The sequence below is a fragment of the Prenolepis imparis genome, unplaced genomic scaffold (genome assembly GCF_030444845.1).
Source record: "Prenolepis imparis isolate NDT839.2.m4 unplaced genomic scaffold, iyPreImpa1.0 SCAF_5, whole genome shotgun sequence".
NCBI classification, from domain to species: domain Eukaryota; kingdom Metazoa; phylum Arthropoda; class Insecta; order Hymenoptera; family Formicidae; genus Prenolepis; species Prenolepis imparis.
Genome location: NW_028141163.1, coordinates 7307453 through 7319552, shown reverse-complemented (window position 1 = coordinate 7319552; position 12100 = coordinate 7307453). Strand labels below are relative to the sequence as shown.

The 12100-nt window shown below is 30.2% G+C and overlaps 1 protein-coding gene and 1 long non-coding RNA gene across 4 annotated transcripts in view; one reads left to right on the top strand and one right to left on the bottom strand.

Annotated features, from left to right (window-relative positions):
• The window catches only part of LOC145936648 (uncharacterized), a 203161-nt gene that overhangs the window by 57864 nt on the left and 133197 nt on the right, over window positions 1-12100 (bottom strand). The window lies entirely within an intron of this gene.
• LOC145936635 (glutamate receptor ionotropic, kainate 2-like) lies at window positions 970-12088 on the top strand. 3 transcript variants are annotated; one of them, XM_083039004.1, is made up of 16 exons: window positions 970-1106; window positions 3112-3222; window positions 3600-3758; window positions 4087-4277; window positions 4632-4789; window positions 5485-5626; window positions 5968-6270; window positions 6386-6811; window positions 6936-7020; window positions 7182-7458; window positions 8275-8476; window positions 9435-9577; window positions 10088-10170; window positions 10703-10818; window positions 10898-11047; window positions 11420-12088. In XM_083039004.1, the coding sequence occupies exons 2-16, from the start codon at window positions 3132-3134 to the stop codon at window positions 11600-11602; spliced, it is 2709 nt and encodes a 902-aa protein (XP_082895130.1). In that variant the 5' UTR covers window positions 970-1106; window positions 3112-3131; the 3' UTR covers window positions 11603-12088. The 3 variants fall into 3 exon arrangements, with proteins under 3 accessions (XP_082895130.1, XP_082895128.1, XP_082895129.1); XM_083039002.1 differs by having other exon boundaries at window positions 9417-9577; XM_083039003.1 differs by lacking the exon at window positions 970-1106 and adding an exon at window positions 1679-1923 and having other exon boundaries at window positions 9417-9577.

Here is a 12100-nt window from a genome sequence, read left to right as displayed (position 1 = left end):
TATATATATTTTTATTGATTATATAAATATAGTATATAATGACAATAGGAGAGATAATATATATATATATTCAAAATATCTTATTTGGAAAAAAATATAAATTGATCTGGTTTCTCGCAGTCTCTTGATAGTTAATTAGAAAATAAAAGAAAAGTCATTAATAATAATTGATTTATAACGATAAAATTAAAAATCTGGAAAGTACATGGAAATTCAAGCTTGACTTAACAAGGCTAAATAAAGAATTAATGACATCAAATAACACTACTTCTCTTTTGTTAGTGTCGAGTATAAGTTCTAATAATAAATTTTAATTTCGCATAGTAATTGTAATTATACATACTTTTAATTGCGATTATAATCTCAATATGTACCGGTCTTGTATATATGCAACTAATTTCTTTAACACCTTAGTTATGTACTACATTCACTCAACCACGCCCTTAATACTAGAATATCAACGTAATTAAATCTATATTGTATACCTGCTGTGCATCGTTATAAATACTTTAAAAAGCAGTCTTCCACGACAACGATTATTAATGATAAAATAATGTAGAAATCTAAGAAAAAATCTAAAAAATTTTTTTTAAATATTCCATCATTAGAATGCTAAGTATGCAACCGTGCAGCAGTCTTCTGTAAGCGCACAGAAATTTTTCATAGAATGACAAATTATAATTTTATAACATTGATTATTCTCACAGCATCAAACAAAACAAATATGTAGGTATAGAGATAAATTTTGATGATTTTCGTCTCGCGAGAAGTGCAACTTCGAAAAGAAAACATACTGCGTAACAAGATAAAACAATTTGTTTTTAAATATTGAAATTTTCTTAGATTTTTACATAGTTTTTTATGTTAATCCATTTCTGCTGATTTCTTTCCAAGTGTACACGTCACGCTACCATCGTTCGTCGCGACGATGGATTGTGAAAACTTGGGAAGGGAGTTTAGAGCATGCGCTGCCGAGATGAGACGCGTGAGAAGTGGCGTTCGGATTTAGAGTCGCGTATCGCGCAAGGCTCATTCGGTAAAGCACACGTCTCAAAAGTTCCGTGTCAGATAGAACAAAGGTAGAGTCGCAGCATCGCATTCTTTAGGTAAGCTTTTGTGAATCCTTAAAGATGATCCTCTTTGGAGAAACAACGATTCTCCGTCGTTTGTCGCTCGAATCGTGACACGTGCTCCTATATATTAGAGTAAAACTCGCAAATAACTCGCGCTACGCTTCGACCCCTCGCTTTCAAAAAAAGAAAAAATCATCCACCTCGAGAATCTTCAGTTCGATTCATTAATCCTTGGACGACTCAAATAAATTTGGAGAAAAGTTTAAAAAAATTAATTTCTTTTTTGAGAAAATTTTTTCTCGAATTTCCAAATGCGCTTACAATAATGCGTTTGATGAAGCAACTAAAGTTTCTCGTAATAAGAATATCGAGTTTCCAAATATCATCATCGCAATAAATATATATAATAAATAATGAAAAAGAGAGAAGAGAGAAGATATCCTGAACGCCGATTTAAATAAAACTTGTGCACTGTCGATTTTTTATTAAAAAAAAAAAAAATACTCCAATTGTATTCCATCGAAATCTATGTCACACGACGAACGCGACAAGCACCAGTTGCGGCGGCGACGCTCGATGTCTAAATATATCGACGTCGTTATACGCTCTCTTAAGATTTTCGTTTAGTTTTCTATGTCGTGCCGGCGCGTGCTGAACCGTGTAAAAATGTTCTGATCATATAATCAGGAATTCGCTATAGTTCACGATTTATTTCGTGAATAATATAGCTGAATAAACCGACACTTTGTGAAATATCTAAAACGGTTACAATAAATAGATGTGAATGTATGCCCGACGATGAATGAATGAAAAAGAACGCGCCAGACTGCGTGCATTTGGCACGATGACAGTAGGTTACGTGGAACTCTGAATGCGTATGAGATGTTGCTAAAAGCTCGCACTCTCGAGACAGATGCTGGTAGTCTGCCGAATAAAAGACACCCAAGAATGTCGGACAAATATTTATATAGCTTTGAGAAATTAATTATATCGATGGTTCCCATCATGCGACAAGTATTTATCAAGTGACTTACGTATTCACAAGTACATAAGATCTAGTAATTAATAATAATAATTTTAGACCTAATAATTTTTCCTACATAAATTTTCTTGCAAACACACTTTCATTCAAATTATTTTTCAGCGAGAATGCGGAAACGTAATTATGGCCAATTAACATAAATAATTAAAATATGTAAAATTGAAAATTAAAGAGCTGTGATAAATTAAATTTTAAAAGTAAACTTAATGTGTGATAATATTTATGATATTTATTATGTAATTATTCTTCAGTCAGTTTTATTATATTTTTACTCTAATAGAAAAAAAATTCAATCATTGAATTAAATTAAGTTCAATTACAAAGATATTTAATGTTAATAATAACCTAAAATTTTCAAAGATTTAAGTTCGTCTAAAAATTTGTAGGTAAAAAAAATATGTTCACAATTCTTCAACATACACATACTATAATATATTGAATTACCGAAATCAATATCATGCACAACTTGTAATTTGCTCACAAAAACATGTTATATTAATATTTTTCGTAGACCATTGATACTATAAAAATCATAGTGCTAAGAAAGAGAGAAAGAGAGAAAGAGAGAGAGGAAGGAGATACTTTCTCTCAACACTGCAAGATAAAATAAACTCGCGGGAAAGTAACATAATATTTGTCGCGTGGAATGCTGCTGAGAGGAATCGCGACGAACGGATTTATTAAGAGCACGCAAGCAAATAACTAGACTCAATATTGGAAGATTGATTTTAGACGGGTCTAAATATTTATGTGCGCCGAGAGAGCGACTTTCAGCCTACACGATGCCTTCCGGTTAGTTTATATAACGTCGACCGGTTAAGTGCTCGTTTAAGATCCTTCCGTTTGATCGTGTGCATCCTATACACATCCGTTTACATCTTTCTCTCTCTCTCTCCCTCATACTCTCTCTTTTCGATTTTATTAGATACACACCCGCATCTGTCAGTAGAGTGCGTGTATTTTAATTTTACCTTAATTTTACTTGTGTGTGCGCAGAATGATCGTAAGATCGTAAGATGGTGACCAAACACGCTGTTGTGCTGATATTATTGCCGATATTTTTGTCCTGCCGCGTTGTGTTAGGTTTTCCAAAGAAGGTCCACATAGGTAAGATAAACGTTCATTAATTTGATCGATGAAAAAAATATAAATAAAATATATATGTACATCGAAAACATTATTTTTGCATTCATTTTTCGTTACGATCTTGAAATATATTTTTTGATAAGATGTAAACAAATATTTAACAATATATTAATTATAGTCTGCTCAAAAATCTTATTGAATTTTCGCAACATTATGGTGAGAATAATGTTACTCCGTTACTAATATCTTTAAATGTTAAAAAAAAGAAATACTGTGAAAGGAACGCATTTCGCCAAGTTTGCGCATATGCGATAATATACTTTACGAAAGAATTTCGTGAGCTATTTCGATCATGTCAACGTGTCTGGACTTTAAGAAGAAACGACTATATATTATAGCGGGACTGTTCGATCAAGATGAAGCGATTCAGCGGATGTTTGAATCATCAGTGAGAGCGGTTAACAAAGAAAGGCATGAGAACGACGAACTCTCAAATGTGTATTTGGTATCGGAAACGAACGAGATTGATACAGACCTGTATGATGTATCGTTAAAAGGTGAGGCATTGTAGCTAACACTAAAATGACACGGCGGAATTTAATGTACTACTAATTTAGAGTACTACTATTGTATCATTTTATATTCGATATTTAAATGCATTAGATAAAAAATGTTAATGAAGACTTTTAAATGCTTAAATATATAAAAGGTATGTGTACATATGTATATAACACGTCATTATACATAAAACAATGTCTTTACATAAATTTTCAAATAGAGATAGGATAACAAATAATGACTGTATAGCAATTATTTTTACGAAATAACACACTTTTTGATTATATTATCACGTGTATTTCATATAGATTTTTTCGAAATGTTTAGTATGCGAGCTGCTAAACATGGGTATAGTTGGGATCTTTGGACCTCAAGAAAAAGTGACCGCAGAGTACGTGCAAAGCATATGCGATACAATGGAAATACCGCATATCTCCGTGCGAGAAGATCCTGGCGAATCATCTCAGCCACGTGGATTAAGTCTGAATCTCTATCCGCACGTGAGCTCGTTATCACGAGTAAGTAAATGTAATTTGAAAGATATTATATAATCGCATTAATTACAAATTGAAATAAATAAGTAATATTATATATGTGAGTTAATAAATTTTGAATCCAAGACAAAATTATTAATCATCTATCGCTATATAAATAAAATATAGTTTTTGTCTATACATCAATAATGCAAAAAAAATTAATTAAAAATAAATAATGATTCAATTCCAATTATCATAAAATTGGCGTACCTGTCTCTTCGTTAAAATCTTTAATTTTTTTTTCTTTTTTCATTTAATCGTTTTTGAAATTTTAATTCTATCCCTATATTTTTGACGTATAATTGGTAACAAAGATTGTTAACAAAACTTTCACAGATATACGATCATTTGGTGACAGAATTCAAATGGAAATCTTTTGCAATACTTTACGAAAACACCGACAGTTTGATTCGCCTGCATCTTTTGCTGAAACGATGGGACGTTCACGGCAACTCTGCATTTGTATATCACTTGGGTCATGGACCGAATTACAGGTACAGAAATATCTAATTTAGCAGTGAATCTCAAAGATCTTTCAAATTCTCAGTCATGCAAAAACTGTTCAAACTTTCTGGAGATATCAGTCAGGATTGACTGATGTTCATCCCTCCCTATTCCTATTCCATAGTATGTATATATATTCATAGAATATATATACATACTTGTCAACGTCACATCAATAATTATTTTTTATGATACGTTCATCGCTTATTATTTTAATATTAATTCTCTTTCAGTCGTTTAATATATTACCATATTATCTAATATATTATCATATTATCTAATATATATCATGAATATAAAAGTCTCGTTAAAATGTATTATTGCGTTTGTGCGCTTGTGTTTACGATCTTACTGCAATATTTGTATAATATCCCAATTAACGCTCAAGTTCCTAGAACGCTAAACGAAATAGTGTTAACCGGGATATTATTGTATTGTTCTGTGTTTGATCGATTCGGAATATAATTGCGAAGCTAATCAAGAAGATAAAGATTGTCTCTGAAACGCAACAATATATTTAGTAACTTTTCAATATCAAAATAATTTTTAGACACTTTTTCAATTAGAGAAGACGATTGAATAATTGCAATTTAGTTATTATAAATAATGATTATATCGAAAGTGGAAATAGAAAGATCGACGAGACATCGATTAATTGTATAGCTTTACGTTGAATCCTGTGTAGGCAAGCAATGCAAGAAATCAAGGCATCGGAAATTGAAAACATTATCATTGATTGTTCGTACGACATACTCAGCGAAGTTCTCACACAGGCTCAACAAGTTGGAATCTTATCTAACAAGCATCAAGTGATTGTAACATCTTTGGTAAGATATAAGTTGCTTTATACAAAATTAAAAATGCACTGTCCTAATGATATAATGTTAAAACTTTTTTCATGATAAAATCTAATAATTTTGTAAAACAAAAATAAAACTTATGTGTATAAGAAGTGAAAAAATTTATATCATAAGGATAATATATAAGCGCTTAGAAATTTCAAAAAATAAATTATTTACTGATATTATACTGAAAGCAGAATTTTGATATTTAAATCATATGAATGTAATTTCGTTTGTACAATTTATTTCGCATGGTTTATGTTATTCCATCTGAAAGGTTATATTAAGATGATACATATCGACGAATATATACATATGTATGGCAGGATCTGCAAACCTTGGATTTAGAGCCATATCAGTATTCTGGCGTCAACTTCACTGGCTTGCGCCTGATTGACCCTGGAGATCCGATAGTTGAACAAACTTTGGACAAGCACAAGAACGAATGGGGTTTAGATGATCCCTCGCAGCTGCGAGTTGAATTCGCGCTCATATACGACGCGGTACAGCTATTTGCGAGGGCTTTCAAGCAATTGAAAGATGCCATCAAAGGCGATGTTAAGAAATTGCCATGCGATGGTAGTGACAGATGGGAACACGGATTAAGTTTGAGCAACTTTATGCGATCGGTAAGATTTTTAAAACAATTGTCTTCGTTTGAATATTTTTTACAATTTTTACAACAACATACAAGATTTTATTCTAGCCGTGTTACAAACAAATCACATGATTTCATTTTTTCAGACTGAAACCAGAGGCTTAAGTGGCTTTGTAAAATTTGACAGAGACGGTCTCCGCAGTAATATACAGCTAGATGTTGTACGTTTAACTGAAAATGGCCTAATGAAAATTGGTGCATGGAATAGTACAACAGGAAAAAATATTGATTGGATACCAGAAACTAACACAAAAAAGACAGATATTGATCTAAGCTTGCAAAATAAAACCTTCACAATTTTAATCTCTCTCACAGATCCGTATGGAATGGAGAAAGAATCATCAACAATACTGATTGGCAATGATCGTTATGAGGGCTTCGGGATAGACATAATCGATCGAATCAGTCATATTCTTGGATTTAATTATACATTGCAGGTTGAATCTGATTATGGATCCGAAAACAAGAAAACAGGAAAGTGGTCGGGGATGCTTGGAAAAGTTATGGCTGATGTTAGTATTGGATCATCAAGTAATATTTCTTTTATTTGTAGTCTTTTGTAAAAGATTATTGAGATTAAAATTACTAAATTTATAAATATAAAGGAAAGAAAAAAGAGATATGATACTCTTTTAGGAAGCAGACATGGCCATAACGGATCTCACAATTACTTCAGCACGCCAAAGTGTCGTCGACTTTACTAGTCCGTTCATGAATTTAGGTAAAATATATATACAATTTGATATAATATACAATATTTACTTAATTTATCGATTTTATTTAGTTTTAAATAAATTTCTCTTTTTTTAATTTCATTATTAATTTACAAAGTAATTAATTTATAAAAAGTTTATAAGTATAAAATTTTGTATGATTTTATAGGTATTAGCATTTTATATCGCAAGCCAACGAAAACACCTCCGAGTTTATTCAGCTTTTTATCGCCGTTTTCAAACGACGTTTGGACCTATCTAATAGGCGCATACATCATAGTATCTTTGCTATTTTTTGTAACCGGTCGGCTCTGCCCGGCTGAGTGGAACAACCCTTATCCCTGCATCGAAGAAGCTGAAGAACTAGAGAACCAATTCACGTTCAAAAACGCTTTTTGGTTCGCAATAGGAGCCATTATGCAACAAGGGAGTGAAATAGCACCCATGTGAGTATGTTTTATATGTTCATTAATCTCAAAATTTATAATTATTATGTTAAAATCAATATATATATAAGTCAGGAAAGGAATATTGAAATATTTTTTTAGATTTAAAGGTAAAAAGTATACAAAGTGCAATTGATTAAAATAATTCTAATAATTGATGAATAACAGACACGATAAAAATTTTGTTCTCAACGTATAAATATATATTTCTTTTTTCTATCGTTTCCTATTTCTTTTACTTTTTTTGAAAATTTACTCTGTGCATATAATATTGCAAACTATATTTCATATTTTAAATAATCATTTTCATTATCTTTTAACAGTTTTATCAATTTAATAAATTTTATATACACTCTATCAAAAAAAAATACAGTAAAAAAATAGAAAAAAAATTATAAAACTTCAAATATTTATAACGCAGTTAATAATTGTAATGCTAATGATTGTAAAGGTCGCCCTTGAGGAATCTTCACGCTGTCGGGATTTCAAATTGGCGAGACTTTTCATACCTGCAAATCTCGCGTCTAAAATTAAAAAAACTAAAAATTTCCTCATTAGTTATGAAATTACACTATCGATGAACCTTTAAAATTATTTTTTTTAAATTAATTTAAACAATTTTTTTGCATAAACAACTAAAAAAAATTTATCTGCAAATCTTACTATTGTATTCTTTAAGCTCCAACTTTTTGGCAATTTTCTATTTTTTTTCTATATTTCTCTAATATTTGAAGTTTTGCACAATATTTTTGCTACATTTTCTACTATATAAAATCTTATAAAGTGGAACTATAAATCTGTTTATAAATTATTCAGTGGCATCTCAACAAGAATGATGGCAGGATGCTGGTGGTTTTTCTGTCTTATTATGGTGAGCAGTTACACAGCAAATCTAGCGGCATTTTTAACTGTAGAAACTGTTACATCGCCGTTTGATAATGTTGAAGAATTAGCAAAAAAGAAAGGTGCGATACAATATGGCGCAAAAAATAAAGGAGCTACATTGAATTTTTTCAAAGTAAGTCAATTCTCTTCTACATTTGTCGTGATATTTTATGCAACAATAATAAATTATATTATTGCTGTTACATATGAATTTATACAGAATTTATACAGATATGTCTTTTGTGTGTGTGTTCAGGGTGTTTCTAAATAAGTGCAAAAAATTGTAGGAGATGATTCTTTGTCGAAAATTAAGGGGAATTTTTCATATAAATTTATATAACCCAGGGAGGGATATAGAAATATATGTTTATATGAAAAACCTTCTTTAATTTTCAACAAAGAATTATCTCCTCAAATTTTTCACACTTATTTAAAAACACCTTATATACACACACACGCGCGCGCGTATAGTGATAAAGTCTTCAGGATATTCACAATAACTTGCTATTTTTATAGCATATAAGAATGAACGTAAGACAAGTATCCCCGCTTAATTATTTGTCACTTATATTTATTTTCCACTTATATGTGTTTACTTTCCGCATTTATTTGTTATAAATATTATTATCGCAATATACATGGCATATACGACGATAATTTTGCACCATAAATGCGACAATGATTAATCCTGCACATGAGACGTAATTAGTTAAATAGTTATTAATCAATTAGATTAATATAAAAGCAATATAAGTAAATCCGTTAATTAATTCGCAATGATTCTTTTTCCTCTGAATATTATTAGTTTGCTCCATGTTCGCACCGACAGTTTTTTTATACTTTGCATATTATCGTAATTATCCCTAGTGAGTAACACAAATTTAGTAATGATTATCTCCCATAATTAATATTATTGTAGAATAATTACACATTACACCTTAATAATAAAAACAAATATTCTCAAGAAATAGCTTTCTAATCCGCATTAAATGTGCTCAATTAATTGTAATAGTAATGTTAGACAATAGGCACGACAAAAAAAGCTAAATTCTAACTCAGTTCTTTGATAAAAGAATTTTGCCAATTCCAAGGATAGCGACTACTCGACATACAAGGAGATGTATGAATACATGATAGCGAATGAGAAAGATGTTCTACCAGAGTCCAATCCGACTGGTATCGATAAAGTTAAGAATGAGAACTACGCTTTTTTGATGGAATCCAGTTCAATAGAGTATGTATTACATACAGGACGTTAAAAAAATGTCAAGAAAAAATGTCATATTATTTTTCGATGCGATGTATGTGTGTAAATAGTTTCGCCGCAATTAATTATTGTAATCAGTCAATCAGCGCGGAGCTACAAGAGAATTTTTGTGGCCACATTTGAGTCTAAATTTAAAAAATGAAACCTAAGATAAATTTTATGAGGCCGAGTTCGCACTTGAACAAGCTGCTTCCCTTCGAACCAGTTTTTCGCAAAATCCTTTTTTACTTCGCGTGCTCCGGCGTTCACTTTCTCTTGTAGCTCCGTGCTGATTGATTGATTACAATAATTAATTGCGGCAAAATTATTCATCGCATCGAAAAATAGTATTAGATTTTTTCTTAGATTTTCATTCTCTATATCGAATAACGCTGAACCTATGCAACACTTTTTTAATACTCTGTATATAATATGTATATATAGTATTATCATTATACTGTATTGTACAGACATATGTACAATGTATTATTATTTTAGATATACCGTAGAACGTGAATGCAACGTGACTCAAGTTGGAGGTCTTTTGGACGAAAAAGGCTATGGAATTGCTATGAAAAAACGTATGTAAGCTCTGTCAAAATATAATATCCGCAATCTTATAAAATAATAATGTATAGTTAAATATTTCATGTACTTTCTTATAATTTTAAACATCTTTTTTATGTTATCTTAATAATTGGCAAATACTGAAATTATTGAAATCATCCAAAAGAAATTTGATAAAAAACTACTGTTTGCAACAATATATCATATTTATTCATTAGTGTAAAATATTTTAGTAATTAAAACACGAAATCAAAAAACCAAAAGTTAAAAAGTTATTTCAAAAATAATATAATGGTTCAATAGCACAATTCTGAAATCACAAACTTCAACTTTAAATTTATTTCATTTTTTAATAAAAAAATTGCTTATCTTTTTTAAACATTATACAATTTAAAAATATTTTTATACTGTGAGATGCAAAATTCTTATTAAAATGCAACTGAATTCTGAGTTTTACAATAATTAAAAAATTTAGAACCTTTCTGTCATTATTTTATTTTTATTTAGCAAACAATCACATTATCATGCAAAATGTTGTCATTGTAGATTCACCCTACCGGCATCACTTTAACACAGCAATTTTAAAATTGTCAGAAAGCGGAATTATTACAGAGTTGAAGAAAAAATGGTGGCAAGAAAAGAGAGGCGGAGGCAAATGCCGTGTGAGCAGATAAACGTGATTCTGTTTAAAATGCACATTGCACATCACATCGTATTAATTTACTTATTATCGCTGTATAGGAGAATGGTGGAACTAGTTCAGCAGAGGAACTCGGGCTCGATAATGTGGGAGGTGTGTTCGTTGTACTCAGTGTAGGCGTTGCTTTATCGTGTGTGTACACTATTTTCGAATTACTTTGGGATGTTGCCCGAACGTCCATTCGAGAAAATGTAAGCAAACTGTTCTTATTTATATCATGCAATTTATATCATCATTCCTTAATACACGCAATAATTTTTCAAAAAAAGTAATACAGCTTTACTAGTTTAGCATAACGTGAAATTATGATAATCAAAATTAATTTGAATATAGATTGATATTTAAATTAAATTAATATAACATTGATACGACCATCTTAAATGAATTTATCAATTTGATAACTATAATAACTCTTCTTATAATTCTATTTAAAAGTTTTATTTTAAAATATATTAAGAACAATTAAACAATAATTGTAAAAGTTAAGTTCTCAACATATCTCTGGACGTATTTATCTTTATATTTATTTATCATATATGTGATAATTTATTTTGTGTGTGTAGGTGTCTATCAAAGAGGAATTGATAAACGAATTGAAATTTATTACAAAATGCAGTAGCTCTAAACCGACGCGAAAAAGAAATGGAACATCTAGCAAAAGTGAAGATAACAGCACGAGAGAATGTACACCTCCATATGGTTTTATACCGACAGTAATAAGAACGTCACCGACTGATGACAAATAATGAGAAGACAAATTTCGAATAACAAAGCTATCGTTTGCACGAATTTATTACTTTGTTGTCCACGATGCTCGAGTAAAACTAACACGAGAGTCACATCGTAAGCATTTTAGAGTACTTGCATTGAACAACAAATTTTAAGAGACCTACATATGATACCTACATATATAATATATAGTTTTCATGAATAATAATTGATTTAAAATCACCGTATCTTTTCGCTTTCTGCATTTATCGATCATTGATTAATGATAAGATATACATATGACAGGATATAATTCAGAGAAAAATAGCAACAAATTTTAACATAAATAATAATTCGTGACATATGTATACTCAATATTATTAGACAAGTTTCTTTTTTAAGTGCACTTCCTCTTAAGCTCTATGTGTTTGCATTTAAGAAAAAATAAATGAAGGCTTGGTTTGTGTGATTAAAAAGAAAAAAAAAATTATAAGAAAAATACAGTACGTAATTTAAAAAGTTAAGATTGTTATAAT